The 23,598-nt window shown below is 41.7% G+C and overlaps 1 protein-coding gene and 1 long non-coding RNA gene across 5 annotated transcripts in view; both read right to left on the bottom strand.

The window, feature by feature from the left end:
* Nucleotides 1–11,650, bottom strand: part of DENND3 (DENN domain containing 3) — a 34,261-nt gene extending 22,611 nt beyond the window's left edge. For 2 of the 4 annotated variants that reach the window (XM_048286743.1, XM_048286744.1), the window contains exons 1-4: nt 11,476–11,650; nt 5,430–5,703; nt 4,766–4,881; nt 4,115–4,254 (exon numbers count right to left, since the gene is read on the bottom strand). In XM_048286743.1, coding sequence (XP_048142700.1) covers nt 4,115–4,254; nt 4,766–4,881; nt 5,430–5,703; nt 11,476–11,559 — 614 coding nt within the window. In that variant the 5' untranslated portion in view covers nt 11,560–11,650. Of the gene's footprint in view, nt 1–4,114; nt 4,255–4,765; nt 4,882–5,429; nt 5,704–11,475 lie in introns of those variants that run through there. The other 2 variants (XM_048286745.1, XM_048286746.1) reach the window with 2 other exon arrangements.
* Nucleotides 11,651–15,523: 3,873 nt separating this feature from the next.
* LOC125317141 lies at nt 15,524–22,451 on the bottom strand. The gene is made up of 4 exons (XR_007199946.1): nt 22,188–22,451; nt 20,531–20,613; nt 19,807–19,984; nt 15,524–18,704 (listed from the first exon to the last, which is right to left on the bottom strand). It is a non-coding gene; the product is annotated as an uncharacterized LOC125317141 (long non-coding RNA).
* Nucleotides 22,452–23,598: the final 1,147 nt, after the last annotated feature.

Here is a 23,598-nt window from a genome sequence, read left to right as displayed (position 1 = left end):
ACTTAAAGTTGTGATCACCTCTGTGATCCACATTTAAGAATAGGCAAACTCCCCCTCCAAGCTCTCTCTCGTTTCCGGTGCTGGGACGGGTGGCTGCAGGCCCCGTGTGGGGGCCAGCGGGCCCGGCCAGGCCCTGCTTGGGCCAGGCCGGGCTGGGCCACGGCCATCCTGGAGCCATGGACCTGTTCCAGCCGTGGAACCCCCCCCACTGCCTTGCCGTGGGCAGCCGGAGCAGCTCGGCTCTCCCCCCTCTCCACTGCGATAAGAAACATTCAACATTCCAGCTGCAAAGCTGCAAGGCCGAGGTGAGATTAACCCTTTTTATTGCTGTGAAGAGCTGAAAACCTGAGGGAAGAGAGAGAGGAGATGCTTAAAGCTGAAATTCTGTTGTGAAGCTATGATATATCAGAGTATTCTGTTGTAATTTCATGAAGATATGGGGGGTGGAGTGTTCAACTCGTAAGCAAAAGCACCTGCGTTGAGATAGGCAGATGCTGACGCAGCTGTAATTTCATGAGAAGTTTGGACAGGGAGAGATGAACCAGATGAGGACTTTGGCTCCAAATGGGAAAGGAGAAAACCTCAGTCCGTAGAGATGAACCAGATGAGGACTTTTGCTCCAAATGGGAAAGGAGAAAACCTCAGTTCCTAGAGATGCTCCCAGAGATAGTCCTAACGATGAAGATGATGAAGACCCTTTGCTCCCAGGGAAGGAGAAGGGCCTCTGTTTTTGTTTCTGAACGGCTCAACCTTAAAATTGTACCCCAAAAAACTTCAAGAGTGGACCCTCGAAAGCAGTTGCGGGAAAAGCTGCAAGTCGGGGGAAAGGACTCACACGCAGGCAGAGAGACTCCTCTTCCTAAATGGACTGAACAATATTTGGAAGTGGGCGGCTGTCTCGTTGTGATAATGTTTTCATAGCATGAGCAAGAAGAGACTTTCTAAATGGACTGAACAAGGTTATTATGGAAGTGGTAAACAGACTGAACATCTTAAGGGTTGTCTTTTTACATTGTCAGTGGGAGAAGGGAGGAAGGTGGGGGGAGGAGGAGAGTTCTGAAGGTGGTATAATTTTTTTTTCCTCTTTTAGGTCTGTTAATAAACTTCTTTATATTCTTTCAAGTTTGGTGCCTGTTTTGCATTTCTCCTAATTCTTATCTCACAGCAGATAAACAGTAATGAGTATTTTGGACCAAACCACTACACTAAATTGGTGTTTCCGCCCGGGAACAAACCGAACCCGCGACACAAGTGTACTGTTGAAGGTGTTATTATTTGTTATGTATAAGAGGCACTGCTACTTGAGTACATCCAAACAATGAAAACACTTAATTAGCTGTTTAACTCATTGGTCACCTGATTACACACAGTAACTCCCTTTCTGGTTTATAGAAATACAATGTCAATGCTTTGTAATGTCACAAAGTCAGAACATCTCCAGCTGTACAGGGCACTACATTCAAAATATATCATAGAGGTCTTGGCTGTAATTGTTTATGTTGCATTCAGAACAGCCACACACCCCAGCAGCTGTTTCATGCCACATGGAAACATTTCAGTAGTACAACCTAAATAAGGAAAACCGGTACCTCTCCACCCCTTCCCTTCCCTCCACCCTAGTGTACTCTGGCACAGTGAAATAGTTTTTCTAAAAAAAACCAAGACACCAAAACCAGAAGGGCAGACATTCTGAAACGATCCATTAAATAGTATCAAGATAAAGGAAATTAAAAAAAAAAAAAACAGAATAAAATTTAATGGAAATGTGATCAGTTGAGTTTCCAGTACAGTGGGAAATGCAAACACCAAATTCAGCTCTGTCACTGGCATTCCCCTCCTCTCCTTCCAGTCACACACACTCCCATCTCACAGATGCAGCAGCAAAAAGGAGAAGAGCTGTGCAGCTGTGTGAAAAATTCCCCTGTTAAAGCACCAGGACAACACACAAGACTAACATGGAAGGTTATTGTCCTGCTGAACTTCCCTATAAATATTCACATGTTTACAAATCACTTTAAGCTCAGATGGTAGGGTACTGATCAATCTAAACTCCTCTCAGAAACCAGTACAGACTTAAAAGAGAAAAGTCACATGTGGTAGTTGGCTTTGGACATTAATGCTTTAAACAGGTGCTAAACCCTACTATATATGATCAAGGCAGAGGTGTTTAATTATGTTTAAATAATTATAAAGTTTAAAATACCCACCCAGAGGCAGAAGCAGCTCTAGAGGGTTAACTCTACCTGGTTACTGTCTCCTCTAAACAGATACGAGAACTAGAAACACTTTTGCAACATCTGGAATTTTCCATGGTTGTTCTGAAGATTTTCCCACTTCTCCCTCAGCAGGCTCTTTTAAAATCCATTTGCCAATTGACTGCTTCTCCCAGCTCAGAGATGTCTCACTTCAGAGAAGAAATTACTCACTTATGAATACTCTACATAAACCACTGATGAGTACTGTAACTGTCAAGCTGAATCCGTATTATTTCTCACTCAGTGGAAAGCTGGTGTGAGGTGAGCCCTCTCACAGGCTGAGTTCACAGTATAAAAGAAGCAGGAATCCCACTATAAAGGCTTGATAGAAACAGTAGCCAGAGCTGTAGTCACAGCTGGAAGAGTTCCATATGCAGATTAGCATTGACTTGAGATTTGAGATTTATAAAAGGCAGCAATGAATCAGTTCCTGCAATACCAAGGGCTGATGTAATTGACTGAAATATAAGAAGCGGGGGTGGGAGTGGTCTGGGCAAGAAAAGAGAAAGGAAAACAAACATTTGCTTTTTATTTCACTGAACATTTTGATTTCACACTGACCTGTGCACAGTGAGTTTCCATCATGTTGAAGTCCCTTGTCCACATTAAACCCCTTTACTAATGTTTTAAAAATGACAGAGCAGAGGTACATGCCCTTAAGGGCTGCTAGAGTGATTAATTTCTGATCTCACAGCCTTTTTGAGCCAACGTCTCAAATGCCCAAGTGGAAGGCACTGCTTTGCTCCTCCAGGGCTCTCCTCATGTAAACCAGGGAAAGCCAGTCAGTGCTCCAAGATGATCCAAATCCACAGCATGGGGAAAAAGAGCTGCATGGGCTGGGGAAATCAATGCTCAAGTCTCCTTTGGTCTGGAGCCAGGTTGGGAGTTGGTGATGCACCTCAGTTGGTATCCAGAGAGTGCTCCCTTGCTCATCTGCTCGAGACACGAGCACCAGCAGAACAAAGGGGAAGAGTCAAGCTCCAACCTAAAACACCAAAATCTTTCAACTTATGTACAAGAAGCAAATACCTGCAACTGGCTTCAAATTTGACTCTAGAAAGCTTGACTGAAATTTAGTGAAGAAAACCTCTTCTACCTTTGGACCACAGGTCTGCAAGTGAAGACACACAGTAATGTCCAATCTACACAGACAGGTTCCCTGATATGAAGAAATTTAAATTCATAAAAGATGCAAATAGATCCTAACAATTTAACAATAAAGTAACCTCAAAATAAGTGAAATTACTTAATTACAACATATATCCACCTTCACTTACCTTTTCAATCATCCACACTGCAGACTGTTTGATTGTCTCTAACCAGTGTATCCTAAGAATTTCTCTGCTAGTTCTACAACAGCCAAGCAACAACTGTACTTCCTCAAGTGACTTGGATTATTTCCCTGAAGTGTCATTAACTGCTTATTAATACATATATATTCATGTTCTTATGACATTTATTTGGTGCATTATAAAAACCTTTTTGTGCTTTGAAAGTGATTTTTCTAAGAGTGGCAAAATTACAGTTAACCATCTTCCAAAACAACCAATAATATCTGTGAAAAATCTGTTCCCTACACATCAGCAAAAACCCCAAAGAAAATGAAGACAACATCATAACTTGGTATATATATATATATATATAACTGAATACCCTTGGTATTCAGAATTTGCACTTACTGTCTGGGCAACACTGACATAGCATTTCTTCTTTTCCTCTCCTGCACACCTCACACTACCTTAACATAAAACTAACCACTGTTTCACCCCCATGCAGCTCTCCTGACCACATCAAGCAAATTCAGGTGTTAAAAACCTGCAGTCATTTCCAGCAGAAACACACAGGGGAGCAAATCTTACCAAGAGAGACAATCCTTGAGGGCATTAAAATATGGGTATCTGGATATAACACAAACAGCAAAGGGTACAAAACAGACAGGCGCCTTCCCAGTCTGCGCAGACTCCCAATGGCCCCGCCCATTCGAGGAGCTGGAATCATCCTGCAAGGAAACTGCATATTAATGTCTTTATGTTAATCACGAATTTATGGCTGATATTTTCTTGAGAACCTTAGAGATGTGATACCCAATTCCCCCTAAATTTCAAAGGGATTTGGATGTCTATCTCCCTTTAGGTCTTCAGAAAAATGTCAGCCTGTAAGACTTAAACAATATGTATTAAAAAGAATTTCAGCACAAAATGTATCTAGAAAGAACATGTTTCATTGTTTGGAAAGAACAATCTTTACCAAAAAAAATCCAAGGGATAAAATCTGCTCCTAAATATCTAAATCTCCTAAATGAAATCCCTAACAATTTTTCCTAATGCAATGTGTTCCAAAGTACTTAATTTAAAATGGCAATATAAAAGTATGATTTGTCCTGTACTATTTCTAACATAGAAACACACCTGTTAACTAATTTCATAAATTAAATCTCACAGTATTTTCAAAGTGCTTTGTTTTTATACATTTTAATATGTTCTAATAGACGAATGAGTTAAATAACATACTTGCATAGACTGGTAGTACTGTGCAACAACACCATATGTTCTGTTACCACAGACGTCAGTGAAGACCAGGAAATGGATGTGGTCTTCTTTTGATTCAGAACTTATATAAAGTCCTCCTGAAATGAAGGCAGCAACAATATTTTTAATTACATATTTAACTACCGCTGTGTGAAAGGCAATTCATGACAAATACTGCACATTGCCACTTCATTTCAAGAGAAATGTTTCATTTTAAGGGATTAAAATGTAATATACAGTCCACTTGAACTAAAGGTTGCTACAGAGGCTATAACATGCACATTACTGAAGAAGCAAAAATGGAATTATTCTGCATTTTCAGAGACAAAATACAGTAAATGGGTTTAATTCACTTTTTTCCCCCCAAGATATTAAAAAGGTCTGCAATAATGACACACATATTAAAATTTCTCCCATTAAACCCGGAGGAAATATTCACTACTTCAGATATATAAAAATGCCAAATGAAAAGCGAGAGAGTACTCAGCCATTTTGGGGGGAAAAATAATTTTTCAAGTGTATCCATGTGTGCACTTCACTCAAACCAAGATCTACCAACAAGGACTAAAAAATAAGGGCTGTAGTCTAGGTCAACAAATATATACATTAAAACAGTTCTCAACAGTAAGTGTGAACTCTCATGTACCTGGGAAGCAGAGCTGTGGCAAAGCAATAAGATCAATGTCCTTTGGAACTGTCACATCTTCTGTGCCAGGTGCTTTCTGCTCCCCGTTGAAGCTCTTGGCATTTTCAATCTTGGGTCTCTCTTTTTTCTTTCGGAAGGACCGGCGTTTGCTTTTATTCAAGTTATTGCCAGCATTAATCACTTGAAGATCATCTCTGCTGATAAATGGAGGCACAAATACAGAAAGAACTTCTGGATCAAGGGGTGGAAGACTTTTGAGTCTTCTTTGAGTGCCCTATAGAAAAACAACAACAAACAAAACAAACACTAAGTTGACACTCATCCTGATACGTGTTTTTTTTAATAATTTTTAACTCTGTTTTTTCTCTCCCCCTAAAACTGTGGGTTTAGAATACATTTTTTCTTCTTCCTAAATAATTCATTTCTCCTTTTTTTTTTTTTTTTTTGTTTTATGCATGTTAATGCAAGGAGAATGAGAATTTTTAGCAGGCAAGGAATCCTTCATCACTAAAAATGCACCATATCAATATTACGCCTTTGCCAAAAGAAAATAGCAAGTATCAAATACCATATTTCCTCCTTTTCACTGTTAAGATACACTTAAGCTATACTTAAAATAAACACTGGGAATAGGAGAAACCAGGCAACAAATAAATTAAAAGAAAGAAAAACAGCTGAGCCTCTTAGATAAGTCTTCATTCAACTTCAGGAAGAACTTCCTTTTAACTCAGAATAACATGTACCAAGAAAAACCCCAAACAACAAACACAGACTTTCACAAGACAACACTCAACTTTATAAGGCAATTAACAAAGCACAATTAAAAACTACAATCACTGTTACAATAAATACAACTTTAAGACACTGTAAAGCATGAAGCCATGAGAATTCCTCCATATACCGATGACTAAGTGGAACAGGCATCCCAAGAGCACATATGAAATTACAATATTTTTCGCAGGCAGCTTTGCAAAGTACAACTGGCCTGAAAGCCCTCACTGCCCTGCAATGAAAACCTGTGGAGGAAGTGATCAGAGAGATTTCCTTGAACTTGGGAGCACTTTTTGTATTCTTGACCATATAGTCGAGCCAAGTAGCTGCATTTCCAATTACTTCATTGCAATTTTAATTCTTCCTGCAAGGTTAAAAAAACAAATAAAAGCTTTGTTTAACCAACGGATATTTGGAAACAGGAAAGGCGAGCCCCACTGTGGTAAAAAGTTGTTTCGTTTTCAACTTTTTGCAAACAGCTTCAAAGTCAGATGAGGTGAAGTATACATGCTGCTTTTATCACCAGACATGATGCAAGATGCTCCTTGAGAACCAGTGCTGGCCTCACCCATCATTTCCCTATTGTTTTTTAAACAGCTACAACATAGAAAACTCTGAAGACAATCTTCCACTGTCCGAATTTTGAGACAGAAGTCTCAGCACTTACGTCCCAGAAGGAAGTCCACAAATAGGTTTTTTTTCCACATTTGAGCATCATAGGAAAAATGGGAAGGAATGCTTCATGATATATTAATTATGGTATCTTAAATTCCATAAACTGCACCATATTTATAATAGGGTACTCTAAAGAAACTACTTCACTAAAAATAAGAAGCAAAAAACCACTTTTAATGAACAAAGAGCCTGAACTAGAAATAAATTGGAGTGGAAAAGAAAAGGTCAGGTAAGTATCCACTGGGATAGTCAAAAGACAGCAATGACTTTAAAAAGCACATCACGGATTGGGGTACTGAGTGCCACATCCTCCCCATGCTAAGAACTTTCAAGTGTCATTTCCTTAGTTAGCAGCTGACAAAGGCAGTGAAGAAAGTGGAAATACAGATAAATTCACCATGATCACCCTCAAACTAACATGCAGCTAAGCATTTCAGGAGGAAATTAAGAATTAAGGCTCAGCCCTGAGGCTGTTATGCAAGAAAAACACAGATGTAGTCCAACAGTAGCCAACTCAACTCGGCAGATTTGTCCCACTGAGCTTTTCATACAGAGTTGCTTTGACAGGGCAATCCCTGACTTACACTAAGGCATCTCTGTGCTCCGAAGTGCTGGATGGCAGCCAGCAATTTAACGGCCTCACAACCTAACAGCTCCTGAAATGGCAGATCCTTGATGTCTTGAACTACAAGAGAAGCATTAAACACCATTTTTTCCCCACAGAACAGCACTGTCAGCACTGTCGCTGACCCACTGACAGTCCCCAGCATTCGAGTCAGCTCATATTAATGTCTTGGCCAAAGTCACATCTTCTTACTCCTTGAGTTCAGGGATAGTGAATAGGCAGCAACAGAACAAACAATATCCACTTGTTTCTGCTATTCTTTGAACAGTTTATCTTTTCTGCTGCTACTGTTACTTCTTCACTTTGAAATACTTCTCTTTTGTAGCTTCTTACTACCAAATGTCCTTGCATCATACATATTTTCTTACAAACAGAAGTGGGGGACTTTATTCCATCCCCATTTGCTGACAGTGTTCCTGTAACAGCGGTGCTGTAAAGGACACCGATGCAAGACAGACTTTTACAATGACTGCATTATTCAAACACAAAGAGCAGTGTGTTGAAACCACAAATCAGAGCATGACCTCAGTCGTCTGGTGTTTCCTTGACCTCATTCTCCTCTTCCCATCACTGAAGAAGTTAATTTCACTTTGAATGTCATGAAAGAACTAGCTTCTTTAACAAATAATCAGGCAGGGAAAGTATGAAGCCTCAGAAAAATTAGATTGGGCAGGACAATTAGGTTGCAGTGATAGGACAAGAAGGAATGGTTTTAAACCAACAGAGGGCAGGTTTAGACTAGATATTAGAGGAAATTCTTTATTGTGAGGGTGGTGAGGCACTGGAACAGGTTGCCCAGAGAAGCTGTGGATGCTCCATCTCTGGAAATGTCCAGAGTCAGGCTGAATGGAGCTCTGAGCAACCTGGTGTAGTGGAAGACGTCCCTGCCCCACAGCGAGGATGTTGGAACTGTGTGATCTTTAAGGTCTTTTCCAACCTAAACAACCGTAGGATGATCTCTGGAGATTCTTGTACAACTCTTTGCTCAAAGCAATTATAAGGTTGATGTTAGGTCTGGCTGCATTGGGTTTCACTCAGTCAAGTTTCAGAAGTCCCTTAGGAAGGAGATTCTTCCGCCCTTATGCCCCAGCCCTCAGATAGCTCAGCTTCTTCTGGACTCACTCTTGTTTGCCAGCAGTTCTCCAGTAGAAAGGTACCCAAATGTGGGACAGCATCCCAGATGGGAACTCAAGGGTGTTGAGTAATAACAACAATAGTAGTAATCCCTTCCCTTCGCCTGTGAGCCACAGTCCTGATGATGCAGGCCATTACACAGTTACTTTTCAATCATACAGTGGCTTGGGTTGGGAGGGACTTTAAATTATCATCTCATTTGAATCCTCCTGCTACAGGCAGGGCATCTTCCACTAGACCAAGCTGCCCAAAGCCCCACCCAATTTGACCTTGAACACTTCCAGGGATGGTGCATCCACAACTTCCCTGAGCAACCTGCATCAGTGCCTCACCACACTCACAGTAAAATTCTCCCTAATATCTAATCTAACCCTGCCCTCTGTCAGTTGAAGCCATTCCCCCCTGTTCTATCACTCCATGCCCTTGTCAGAAGTCCCCCTCCAGCTTTCTTCGAGCCCCTTCAGGTACTGAACAATAAGGTGACCCCAGAGCTTTCTCTTCTTCAAGGTGAACAGCCTCAAGTCTCTCAGCCTTTCCTCATACTCATCTGCTCATCTAATAGTCTTTGTGGCCCTCCTCTGGACCCAATCCCAAGAGGTCCATGTTTTTCTTGTGCTTAGGACCCCAGAGCTGGATGCAGCACTCCAGGTACAGCAGAGGGGTCAAATCCCCTCCCTCAGCTGCTGCCCACACTGCTTTGGAGGCAGCCCAGGACATGGCTGGCTTTCTGGGCTGCAAGTGCACATGGCTAGGGCATGTCCCACCCCCCATCCACCAGCACCCCCAAGTCCTTCTTGGCAGGGCTGCTCTTGATCCCCTCATCACCCAATCTGTACCAAGAGTAGGCACTGCCCTGACTCAGGTGTAGCACCTTGCACTCAGCTTTGATTGTCCCAAGGTTCCCACGGATTCACTTTTCGAGCTTGTCCAGGTGCTTTTCACTGCAACAAGCACACACTGATAACTGATGCTCAATCTGATCACACATAATTTCTTTCAGCCAAGGAGGCATAACAGAAGCAGAAAAAATTGTTTTGGTGGTTATGTCTGCATCAGCAGGGCCAGCAAGCACGAGACAAGCTCTGTACCACTAACTGTGGTGGGTAGATACAGAACACGAGGATGGAATCTGTAGGAAGATCTGAGACATGTCACGGACAGCTTGCATACACTTGACAAATCAAAACCCAGCTTTATAGCTACAGATAACGTAGGGAAAAGAAGCATCACTACTGTACATTTCATTCTTACAAAATACATGCTTCCAGTGCTAAAAAAGAAATCTCTAGCTGAAAATAGCAGCCTTTGATCTTTTCAAATTGAAATCTCAGAGTGACAATTTTCTTGGCAATAAGGATAAGCAATGGATGACAGCCCAGAAACTTCTGTTTCATGAGCTTCAGTGGGAAACTGTATCTTTTTTCCTGGAGTCCCCATGAACAACAGGTCAGTCATATAAAAATTTTCTTACTTTGTGGGTGGGTTATATCACAGTCCCATTGACCTCATTTGCTTTATCACTCCATGTGATAGAATGCACCAACGCACTGTAAAGACCAAGATTTGAAGCACTATCAGGATTTTTACCCACTGTTTCATCTGTAAATACCATCAGAGATACACTACTTTCCATTGGAATGGTATCTTCTGTCTATAAAGTCTTTTCTTTCTACAGTCACTAAAATTAGCCATAAAACATATTCCATTCTCGTCATGTAGATGTAAATCTCTAAACTTGCCCTAAGACAGTGACTGAAATTCCTGTGGTGCAACAGCTTGCAGGGACTTTACTGAAGTTCATATTCACAAAAGAAGGGACTACTTTCTTTTCTGATACCTTTTTGTATCTTGAGCAAAGAAACAATTCAGAACCTGCAGTGTGATCAGAATATCAGAATGGCTTCTGCTTTCTGTAGCCAATTTCTTATTTGTTGTTCCACAGGGTTTTTTTCAGAAAGCAGTGAGATCAAACTAAGCAAACTGGAATGAATAAGAAATTCCCCTTCCTTTGGGTTCACTTCTCATGCTTCTGATAAAACACCATGCACATACTGATTTCAAAAGTCTGGTGCTAACATTTAGGAACTATTTTCCCATTCTGAAGGTACACATGAATGAGATCCTGGAATGTGAACCTGTGCTTGGCTGTTATCACTTAAGAAGCTGACATCAGCAAAAGCTGTCTCCTGAGCGAGTGAACAAGCAAGAAGCCCAACAAAGACTTCTTTATCTAATGCTATTAGAGCACAATCAAATTCAAGTTCAAGCAAAGCAATTGAGATCCCTGGGAGCTGTTTGGCTTTTTTTGCACGTGCTGGCACCACAGCTCTTCCCATTGCGGGGCACCTCGTAGGTATGGAACAAACCCGTCAGCACACTTGAACCAAGCAGAACCGGGAGGAGGGCTATAATTGTGAGCCCACATGTGAATAAATACAAACAAATTATAAATCATATATTAAAAGCAGTAACCAACCCATCGGCTCCCGCCGTATCCAAGTGGTTCAGGTTATGCCAAACTCAGAGCACTTGAGCACAGGGATTTAGATCTCGTGTTTTCCTGAGGATACAGATTGCTTTTCTCTCCACAGGACGTGGAGTAACACCCAGAAAGAACACGCATCCTTAAGCGTTTTGCTGTTCCTATTTATATAAACCTACAGTGAGTTCTCCATCTAAACTCAGACCTTTGGAAAAGTGCAGCCACCTCACACCGCTACCAAACTCTCCCTGCTTTGCTGACGTTCGCCTGTCAAAACAACTTTCTGTTGGGGTATATCAGCTCCATGCGCTGACAAACCCTACCCCACGCACTGGCACCGCCCGCCCGAACCCGCTCACCTGGAGCAGCGCCCGCACCCGCTCCCCGGGCGCACCGACCAGCAGACAAATCTCCAGCAGGCCCGAGGGCAGCACGTCCTCCATGGCACAGCGGGGACAGGGCGGCTCCTTCCCTGCGAGCAGCGGCTCCTGCCCTCGGGACAGCGGCGCCTTCCCGCCCTCAGCGCCGCCCGGTCCCTCCCCGCGGGGGTGGTCTGGGGGGAGTTCCCGACGCCACACACGGGAGCCCTACCCGCCCGTCACGACTCTGAGCTCTTTGATTGGCTGTCTCTCCTGTCACTCGAAGGAGATACAACCAGTCAGAGCGGCAGGAGGTGTGGCGGGCCGGGCGGGGGTGGGGCAGAGGCGCTGGCAGCTGAGGGGCTCCGGTGCGAGATGTTGAGGTCTCAGGATTGAGGGATAAAAGATGAGGGGCTGAGAGTTGAAAGGATGAGGTGCTGGAGGATGATGGGCTCTGGGGCTCAGGGTTGAGGAACTGAGAGCTGAGGGATTGAAGGGCTCAGGGCTGAAGGCTGAGGGTGCAGGGCTAAGGGGCTGAGATACCATTGGCCCCTTTAAAGACTAGTGATGAGGTTTGTGATTTACAGTCACGTGATTCCACGTTGACATGACGAAGGGCTATAATATCTGCTACTTCTAAGCAACAAGTTGAGGACCTGACTTGAACGAGAGGAGTCCGCAGTTGTTGCTCCATCCCTGGAAGTGTTCAAGACCAGGCTGGATGGGATTCTGAGCAGCCTGGCATAGTGGAAGGTGTCCCTGCCCATGGCAGGGAGTTGCAAGTGGATGATCTTTAAGTTCTCTTCCAACCCAAACCACTCTGTGATTCTTTCCTCACCTCGTTTCTCTGTCTCACTGAGACATCCACTGGGAAAGACACTTCCCGACTCAAGGTCGAGTTAATTTTTCTCCACGGGCTGTTTTCCTCGTGGGGCTGTTGGCCCGGAGGGGCTGACGTGCCTCAGGGCTGCTTGTCACCCTGTCAGACATGGGTGATGTCATGGTCTGGCGCCTTCTTAAGCACAGCCATTCCCTGCTGTTTGCTCCAGGTGATTCAGCACGACTGTGTCACTTCAGCACGACTGTATCACTTCAGCACGACTGTGTCACTGCCACTACACGAGAGTTTTCTATTTACGTTACCACAGGTCACAGTTTCAATGAACTGTAAGCACAGAGCTGGTGCAGGCTGTGTGGTGCTTTCCCCTCTGGAGCAGCGGAGACACAGCACAGGGAACTCCGAGGTTTCTTCTTGAGCTGTTTAATCTAAATACACCATGAGTCACTCTGTATGTATTGGCTCTGTGCAGATCTTCACTGAGAGAATGTAATTCCTCTGGGACCGGAGCATAAAGTACCCGAAACTAGAGATTGGTTTCTCTGAAACTGGATGTATGAGATAAAGTTTCATCACAACCACAAACATTTTTTTGTGGACTAGTGTTCAGGTATTTTAAATGCAAAAAAAATCCCAGTCTAAGTGGTTCCAGGAGTTCATGAACTTCTTGTCAGTTCAGGGGTCAAAACAGGCTTCCTCAAATGTATGAAGAACATAGGGAATTTTATTATTTCGTGGGGGTTTTCTTATCTGAATTTTTGTGGTGTTAAAGCTCAGGATTATACAGCCTCTGGTTGTCTCAAATTTTGAGGAAGACACACATCCAGGATATAGGAAACTCTGTTCATATAGCAGTGACTAAAAGACGAAAATTCTTGAACACCTGGAAGTTCAGGGATCACTTCTGCAAAGCGGTAGAAGATCCAAAGCTCAAAGATTTTTGTTCATGAACTTTGAGGTCATAAGGGTTTGTTAAAATGATCTTGTTTAGCCTGTGTAGCCCAGGTCACAGAATCAGAGTGAGTCCTGTATTAATGCTGTATCTTCTGGCTGAGGCCATCCAATAGGAATTGTTAACAGTCCCTATTAAATGTTGGGCATCTCATTTTTAGTTTCACTTTTTAGCTTAGCTCTTTGTCGCTGGATCATGTTACACTGGCTGCTGCTTGAACAGACATTTTACTATGAAAAGATTTCTCTCTGCAGAGTTCAAGATTATTAATCTCTATTTCTAAAAGATTGTACAACTCATACTGTTAAAACTCCTTTCCTAATCACTTGTGTGCATCTTTTCTCAAATATTTCAAATTTTTCCAGTATTATTTTTGAATTATGAACACCAAAACCAAAGCTTTATTATTGCTGAATGTTCAGTGATAAATCACATTACTGTTTCTGACTGATATCCCCACCTAATTAAAACACAGACAGATACATGAATCATTCAGAAAGGATGTAGTGTTTAAATTAGTTATCCCCTGCAACTCAGTACAGTTTTCTTAGGGTTATTACTTCCAACATGACAATCCTACATCATACATTGCTTGACCTGTGACTGTGACCAAGCATTTGACCATATTAAAAGAAAATTACAAATGAACCAAGGCTATTAAGCAATTCAGGTCACCCATAATTAATTAATCTATATCATGATTATTTTCTGATTTCTCTGCTATCTGCAATGATAAATACTGGATGATTCTTGTTCATAATTAATGTAGCCCTCAAAGCAAAGATACGGTGAAGTTATTATCAAAACAGAACTACAAGATGAAAGGTACTAATGTTAGTCTGGTAAAATCTCAAGAACCCTGGAAGGAGAAAACCTGCTATATGGGGTCCCTGGTAAGAGACAAAATCATTCACATAAGAAGAATCCCTCTGTGCTACAAAAAGATTCATGTAGTTGAGTAATTTTCTTCCTAAGAAAAATTGTCAGCTAAGGAAGAAATGCCACCTTTTAATATGTGTTTTCTTTTTGTAAGATCACAAATACAGTAAATGTTTGTTTGTTTGTTAACTCCCTGAGGTGGTACTAGGCTGCTGAATGCAGAAAAAACTGCTGTTCTTGATATGTCCTCAACATGGGAAAGGCTTTCTCAGACCTACAGGGCCATATCTGAATAATTAAAGATTCTCTTGGCATAGAATCTAATTTACCTTCCAAATACAGTGTTTCTGTTTTAGACAGACTGCCTCTGTTAAAGGGAGAAAATAATTTCACAAGTTGTATTCTTTTGATGTGATCTTGTTTATAAAATAACTGAGTGACTTGTTGAGTTGTAGATGCCTACACTGCAAACACCTCAGTCCTGAGGGATGTGGGCCAGGTGAAGAGTCAGGATTCTGAATTTCAGGAGAGCAAATTTTCAGCTCTTTAAGGAATTAGTGAATGGCACCCCCTGGGAAACTACTCTTAAGGAACTGAGAAGAGCTGGCAGCTCTCTGAGGACAATATCCTTTGAGTGCAAGAGCACCTAATTCCCATGTGTAAGAAATTAAGCAAGGAAGGCAGGAGACTGGCATGGGTCAGTCAGGACCTCCTGGTCCACCTGAAGTGTAAAAAGGAAATGCTCAAGCAGTAGAACAAGAGACAGGTATCCTGGGAAGAATATAGAGACACTGCCCAGATGTGTAGGGATGGGATCAGGGCAGCCAAGGGCACAACTGAAGCTGAATTTGTTGAGGGATTTTACAAGTGTGTTGGTCAAAACTGGAAGATTGAAGAAAGAGTCCACATCCCCACACACACAGATAAATAAGACAGGAGAACTGCAGAAAACCAACATGGAGAAGGCCAATTTTCACTCATGCTTGTGCCCCTTTCCAAACACTGGTGGAAACTACACATTGACTAACTCAGGGCTTGCGCATCCTGCAGAATTTCACCATGATAGGTGTAAGGACTGCAGGAGTTTTCATTTTGAAACTGAATACAGACATCACTCATGTTCTGCAGGTTTAATGATAGTTAAATACCCTCTCTTTGGCATATAATTAAGCTTGTGGCACAGCAGTATCGGCAGGTGAGAACTGAAACTCAGACCACTGCTTCCTTCCACTGCTTGGCTCACAGGAAGATATATTGCCCAGAGAGGTGATGGATGCCCCATCCATGGAAACATTCAGGTCAGGTTGGACAGGGCTCTGAGCAACCTGATCAAGTTGAAGATGTCCCTGCTCATTGCAGGGGGATTGGACTTTGTGACCTTTAAAGGTCACTTCCCACCCAAACTCTTCCATTATTCTGATTTCTGTGTCTATGCTGAGCATGACTGCATAAATAAGAAATCTTTATTCTGTCCAGTAAGAACTGTGTGTTCTACCCAAAGAGAAGACAGGACACACAGCCTGACGTGTGCTGCCCTGATACATATCAGACAACTCTTTGCAATCTGGAAGTCCGTTTAAAAACACCACATCTCAGGATTTTAAATTCCTTGTCTCTAAACACAGTTCTTATGCTCTTATCATCAAGGTCATTTATAGGGCAAGGGATTTATTTTGAACAAAATTCAGGGAGTCAGGTTGACATATTCTCTCCAACTTAAGCATTTCTCATTTTATATTCCTTCTTCCAGAATAATGAAGCAGCAGATTTCCATGAATCTGCAGTGAAAGATATTTACTGACAGACATAACATTTCTTTCATTCAGGACAATTCACTTTCTAAATTTACACTGAAATTAGCAACCAAGCAACCACTGACTATGCAAATCAAATGAGGATTTTAAAATTATGGCCCTGCACAGACTTAAAATTTCTCTCTTGATGCCTCAGAGACTTATTCCCATTTTTAATAATGCTACAAAAACCTATAATGAAACTTCTTTGTTGTTGCAGGTGTCATCCAACTGAGTGCAATGACTTTGACCTCAAAATTATTCTGTAAAAGATCACTAAGTTCAGCATAAACATGTCAGAGAGGAAGGAGGAAAGTTCAGAGATCTCTGCACCTATTAACAGTTTCATTTGCATCTTCTTTCTTTTTTACTTGGCTTGTCTGGTTTGTGCTCTCACCATTTATGGTATTACAGGATACAAATTTTCTGCAACATTAACTGTCATTTATCGTGCATCTCTTTCAGAATACATGGATGTGTTTCACTGGCATAACAGAAAAATGCCAGCATGGAGCAGGTTTTACAATGTGTCAGCATGTGGGGTTTGTGTTCTCAGCTTGAACCTGCCTGTGTGTTGGAGAAGCCACCTACTGCCTCCTATTTCCTCAGCTCTTGATCTATGGAAATGTACCCCCAGTTCAACCTTTTGTAGGGAAACACGCCCCTTAAAGCTCAGATCCTTGTGACTGATCCACATATGCCAAACGATTTTGTTGTGTTTCTCTGTCACCTCTGAGAAAGGCTGACCATGTACTAAAATCAGGCAGCAGAGGCCTGGAGCTGTGCTGTCTCCATCCTCAGAGGTTTTCAAGAAGAGACCAATAAAGCTGTGAGCAAACTGGGCTGACTTGACAGCTGACCCTGCTTCATGCAGGAGGTTGGACCACAGATCTCCTGAGGTTCTCTCTGACATGGATGATTCTGTCATTCTTGGGGTCTCTGTGTACTAACACAGCAGGAGGGCTAAAAATTTGTATATGAAGGAAACAAGATGTTAGAATTATAGCAAACAAAATAGGGACAATGCTCAGCCAGTTGTACAGTCAATGACCTTTTAAATGAACACAATTTTTCTGTGATGGGATAACTGAGTCCCAAGGATACAGCTTTGGGTGTCAATGCAGCACTTACTCCTCATCATCTCTATATTTCTGATAAGAAGGCTGGCTGTAGTTTTATTTTTTAGAGAAAAAAATTGTGAAAGTCCTAGGAGGGAAAAAAAGGGAGATTAGCTTTATCACAACCCCTGCATCTAGAGAGATGTAGCAACACTGAGCTGTCAGGCCTTGGCAAAGAACCAGACTAATCTGAGTGCTCTGAATATTAGAAACACTTTGCATTGCAGATACCATGGGATACTCCTGAGGCTACAGAAAAGCTTATTCCTGAATCTCATCACTCCAGGGGCAGTTTTAGCAGTGTTTTATTTATGTGGGATGTATAACGTGTCCCTCAAATCTGACTGGCTTAATATGACACTTATTATACTTCCAGTTCTTTACCATCTGGTACAATCTTGGGCAGCCAAGGAGATTTTGCAGCTGCTTTTTATAGTAACATTAAGATTTCATAACATTTGTTCTTTTACAGCATTGCTGTAAGAGAAATGCAGACTCAGAATTCCTGAAGTAGTAGGACAAGAGAGAGAAGAGGTCAGTTAGTGTACAAAGATTGTCAGTCAGATACAGAAAATAAAATGTCGAATTTAACAGGTTTAGTGTAATAGCTTCTTGTATACATCACTGTAAGAAACCTTAAAATACATCAGCATAGATATCATCATTCATAACTATGAACTGCTTTTTGCTTTTTTTAATTTAATAAAGTGTGCTTGGTTTTTCTCCCTGGAATCTGGGGAATCTCTTGGGATACTCCACTGTGTTCAGAAAAGATCAGCAATTCATAGCTTGACAAAAGCACCATATAGTAAACATCACCCTTATTTAATTTTAGCTTAGTTAAATGCATATTAAAAGCCAAACACTTTCGCTCTTGATTTTTTTGTAGCAGCCCTTACATCACTCTCTTTATGAAAAAACAGCATATGTAAACAAAATGACCTTTGTTATATAAGAAACAATCTTCTCTAAGCTGGTGAACTGTTTGTATATGAAAAGGTTTTTAATTTTTAAATGATCACATAACAAAGCTGTTGAAGAAGATTAATCCAGGCTTGGATCCAACCAGAATAGCCATCGTATTTTCCATGTAAAATAGCCAGCTTCCAAGTGACCTCTGCTTATCTCCAGGCAAAAAATGCTTTAAGAAGAACCCCAAAAGCAGCACAGACCAAGTATCCTTTAGAGCAGCCTAACACAGAGAATTCACAGGTATTAGCCAGTATGGCTATGGATAATGTGAGACCATTCTAACTTGTCAGCATTCCATGCTGCTGCTCCTCATTCCTAGCAGACAGTGCTGCATTGTGGAGCAAAACCTCATGAAAATCTTTTGTAAGCACAGAAGGGACAGAACAATCTCCCATCCTTGTACCCAAAGCTAGGAAGATATGGACTAGACAGATGGACCACAAGGTGGCTGAAAACTGGCTGGACCATCAGTTTCAAAGGGGAGGGGTGAACAGCTTGAAATCTGACAGCTGGTCATGAGTGGCATTCCTCAGTGTTTGATACAGGGCTAAAAATACTTGGCATCTTCACCATGGATGTGGACCATGGGGTGGAAGTCATCCTCAGCAAGGCTGTGGATGGCACCACGGGTGAAGGCTGAAGGGCAGAGCGGCCATAAGAAATCCAGTGCCATCCACCTGAAGAGGGGTCATAAAGAAGAGCAACACAAACTCAGAGGCACACAGTGGGAGCACAAGAGACAACAGCTGAAAGGTGCAGCAAGGGATTTCTGATTGAATACAATGAAAAAGGTTTTCACCATGAGAATGATTAAGCACTTCAGCAGGTTCTCCAAGGAGCCAGTGTGATCTCCTTCTTTAGAGATTTTTGAAACTGGAGGAAGAGCAGGGCAACTGGATCTAACTTTGAAGTTGTTGCTGCTTTGAGCAAAGAGTTGGGCTAGCGACCTCCAAAGGTCCCTTCTAAACAACATTTGTCTTTGTATTTCATTAAGCCCATATTGCTTTATTTGCATCCAAGGTTCCTTAGAGATTTAACAGTGCAGTAAACAGAGAACAAAGTTCAACCATTTGCATGGCTAAACATATAGTCTACTTTTAGGTGTACTGCTATAGCATTATAAAAGGAGTGTATTTAAATATTGCCTGACATATCAAATATAGCAATTAGGCACATGTTGCTGTGTCATGTAGGACTGAAACTGGGCAGAACATAACCTCATAAATAATTAACTCCTAGTTAATCATGTGTCAGCTTCTACAGTGAGACCAAGGAGGATTCTGCACAACTTACTATATAGAGAAAAGGGCGTTTGTACAAACACCACCCAATAGTCTGTGCTTGTTTTCCATGTTGCACTTCTAATGTTAAAAGAAACAAACAAATTTTGGGTTTGAAACCTTAACTGACAGTGTGTCCCCACTGTCTTGTTTTCTGTGATTCTTGTTTGTTCCTCTATAATGGCTACTTCAGTTTTCTCTGAAGAGCAGAGAGAATATCTCACCTACCAGGGTGAATTATTCATCAAAGATACTTTAAGAAATAATTTTTAGAACAATTTAGGCTTCCTTTTCTGGCACAGCTGAATCTAATGTTTTCCTTGATTCAATTTATTGTTCTTTGGCATTCAGAGAATTTTTCAGCGTTGATTCACCTGTAATCTTCTATAAGGGAAACCCACCAAAATATAACATTTCTACATGAGGAAGGAACATAACCTGACATAAATGGAAATGACTGAAAATTATAAAAGTGGGTTCATATTCCACAAAGACTAACCTTATGTCCAATTTTCAAGTGTCAGAAAGAGCAAACCATTTATGACATCTGGCCTTCCTAGTGCAGGGTGATCCTCCTGAAGGGTGGCTCTTAGTTTTCTGTGTTTGCAGAGTACACACAACACCAGGAGCCCAGCTTGGTTAGCTGCCAAGTTATGTTACAGGAGTGTTCATGGTGACTGTGAAAAAAAAAAGAGTTCTTTTATTTTACCAAGAGTTGTTGTGGAGGCAAAGGCAAGTACTGGAGTGAAAAAGGACTTTGTCATATGATTTGGGAAAGCTTCCTCCTAGGAGAAGCAGTGACTCAGAAAACACTGCTCATAGTTCCTGTAATATTGTCACCAATGCTGCTCACCTACTGAGAGTAAAAATGATGTAATATAAAAACATATAGAATTACAGCTTGTATTAAGTAAATTTGTATGAAAAACTAAAACCAGATATAGCCCAAGCTACAGCTAGAAATAAATTTATTTGTACTTCTACAGAGAATGGTACTTACTTTTAAGTCCTGGCTAAAAAACCCCAGATTGTTTTGAATTCTCATGTTATATAGACTGAAGGCATAAACAACAACATTTTCTTATTAGTTCTGTTCCCAACTACTTTTTTTGTATTGGCAAGTTCACTTGCTGCATCTTTTCTAAAATTAAGCCTTCAGCCCTCTTTTTTTTTTTTTTTTTCCTTCAGGATCAATCCCACTGAACTCATTATCGCGTTGCTACCTGAGACTGGAAATGCCTGAGGGCGGGAGGAGTTTCTCCGGGTGGAGCTCAGTCATCCTGCAGAGCAGGGCACCGGTCCAAGGCTGCGGAAACAGCACAACAATAACCAACTGCTTTCTGGTATCTCTGTTAAAGTTCTCCATTGTTTTAAAGGAAAGCTGGTTTACATCTGTCAGCAAATTGCATTTTGGTCCCTTCACTGAACATGGCTGGAAGGGACATTAATATAATAATTGTGAAATACATCATTCTGCATTGTCCCTATTGTACCAAAGGAGAGGTGATTTTTTAGAGCATGTTAGGAATGTGCAGTATGGCACAGCCATGTGGGGCATTCCCTTTCAGGCCTTTCTTCAGGCACTGCAAATTGCTCATAGGTCAAAAAGCCAATCGTACACTAATAGATTACATGTGTCTTTGATAACCATAGTACATGCTGGTCATAAAAGCTGGTTCAACAAAATTTCTAGTGTCTTTCCTGTCTTTCCCTGGCTATAATTACAAGAAAGCAGCATTGTTTAATTGAGAAAGCACGTTAGTGGAGTTCATAAATGAATCTACAAACAGATTTTCCTGAAAAGTCTCTTCTTTAGTTCATATTTCCCTGGGTTTTCTCCCAGATTTAACAAGATTTTTCATGGAAGCTTTCTAACAGAGATTTGCTGCTAATATATTGCAGCACCACTAGAGAGCTGACTGACTTGAACAAGATATGATCACCCCTTCATAATGACATGCATGATTACCCCTGCAAATCATGCAATTATGATAAAGATTTCAAAGGAAAGAAGGTAATTTATTTATGCACTGTCCAGAAACATTCAGTCTCTTGTGGAGCAAAACCTGAATCTCAATATGGAAGTCTTTAGAGTAACTGTAACAAGACCAATCAGCTAACCAGGAAGGAATCAAAGACATTATCATTAAAGCAGTGCCAAGAAAAGTCCTACAGGGCACTGTGCTGCAGTATGTAGTTACAATATGATAAAAAGGCTGCATTTATTTCAATACTAACATCTTTAAAAAGCAGGAAATTTTGTTTGGGAGACAGCAACCCTCGAGTTTCCAAGTGATCTGGACCTTTCTAATTCTTGTCAAATAACAACAGCCAAGCCTTCTGTTTTTCAGCACAGCCAAAAAGCAAGCCTTAAATATAAACAGCACTAAAGCTTTGGCACAAAGCGGAATTTGTAATTCAGCACTAAGCCAACTACTGAATTTATTTTTCCTAGCACCTAAATACCCCATGGGGCTTGTAACACCACTGATGCTTGGTGCCCTACAGCCCCATGGCACAGTCTTTTCTCTGAAGAGCTTACAGAACCCACAGCCAAGCAACATGGGCTTGTTTTGTCTTTATTCTCTAAGTACAGATGGCATTCAGTACTGCTAAGTTAAAATAAATATCAGAATTTAAATATAACAGCCACATCCTCCAGACAAGTGATTGCATAAATATGCAAAGTCTGTGGCCTTGCTTTCATATTAATTTTAACTGCATCTCACATCATCAGGCAAGGTTTTCTCCTTATTATCTTTCACTACCTGTCTCATTTCAGACAGCAAAGCCAACTCCAACACTTTCCAACTCTATGATAACAGAACATCCATGGCTACCTCTGTAGTCAATAGCAGAGCTCTGAAAATGTGTGCTTACCCCTCCAGCTGCCAGCAAGGAAAAGGAGAAGGTGCATGAGATGAAGATTCAAAGGTTGCCAGCGCATAAGCAACAGCTACTGACTTCTGCTTTCCCATTCTGTTCAAGGTAGAAAGAGCATGCTCTTCACAGTTTTCCCATGAGATTTCTGGCTCAGGTCATCTCATGCATCCTGTTTCCTGTGCCACGGAGTGCTTAGTCTCAGCCAGGCATCTGCTATCACTCCCTAGGATGACAGGGGTCAGATTGCCTGTGATCACAGTAACCCTGAACTATGCACACTTGAAAAATAGGGGCTTTTTAAATATCCTCTTGTTTCAGTGCTCAACATTTGTTAAGGTTGTTTTCACCCTGTAGCTAAAGCACCACTGAAAAGCATAATGGAAATACCCAGTGAATAATTTTGTCCTTTGTCATGTACAAGACCTTTTCTGATTTGCCACAGGGGAACATGCAATGTTTCTGTGAAAGCAGAGGGTCAGGATGGAGGCTGAGGTCATCAGGTTTTTCAGCTGTACAGAGTTTACAGAGTTTATAGACTGCCTGACCCTTACCTTTGGAAATGGAACTCACAAGTGGTTCCTACGGAACTCATTAGAACTTAGAAATTAATTAGAAAGTCATTGTACTCCAGTGGTATCTACAGCCATCAGGATCCAAATTTTGTTAAATGCAGTATAAACTCCAAGTCTTTCCCCTAGGGAACGTTTTCGCTCCATCTTTCCTCACCCTTACTGCATATTCTGCCCCAAGGCAGAATGGAAGCAGTTAGTGGTAGCTGTAACATGACTGCTGTCATGTGAACACTTCTCACTGCAAACTGTGGGGATGCCAACACTGATTTCTCTTCACATCTAGTTTCTTGACATTCAGCCACCCTCAGAAATGGTTAAGTCCGAGTTGCAAATTAGTCTTTAGTGTCCCCTCCTGCAAATCATCTACCCATCCAGTTTTAATTCCTTCAAATTGATAAAGAGAGGCGAAATTCCCATTCCTGGGCACCCTATCGAATTTCCTTGTTATCCTTGCTTCAAGCAGGGGATTAAGCTAGACACCTCCAGCGTTCCCTTCCAGCTTGAGCTTTTCTTTGATCCTACATTTTATAAGAGATGGTATATTGAGTGTCCATGTCCAGGTGTTGTCAGTGGAGGAGCTGCAGGGGTGGTCTCTGTGAGAAGAGGCCAAGGACTCCCCTGTGTCAGAGCCAGCTCCAGCCTGCTCCAAAAGGGACCCACCACAGGACACAACTGGAACAATCAGCTACAGTGGTGGCAACTCTGGGAAAACAGTTAAGAAAGGACAAAAAATCTGCACATCAGCTGAGAGAAGTGAGAAAAATGTGACAGAAGCAATGCTGTAGACACCAAGGTCAGTGAAGAAAGAGGGGAGGAGGTGGTCCAGGCACCAGAGC

The sequence above is a fragment of the Corvus hawaiiensis genome, chromosome 26 (genome assembly GCF_020740725.1).
Source record: "Corvus hawaiiensis isolate bCorHaw1 chromosome 26, bCorHaw1.pri.cur, whole genome shotgun sequence".
In the NCBI taxonomy this organism is placed as follows: Eukaryota; Metazoa; Chordata; class Aves; order Passeriformes; family Corvidae; genus Corvus; species Corvus hawaiiensis.
This window is presented reverse-complemented; position numbering and strand designations above follow the sequence as displayed.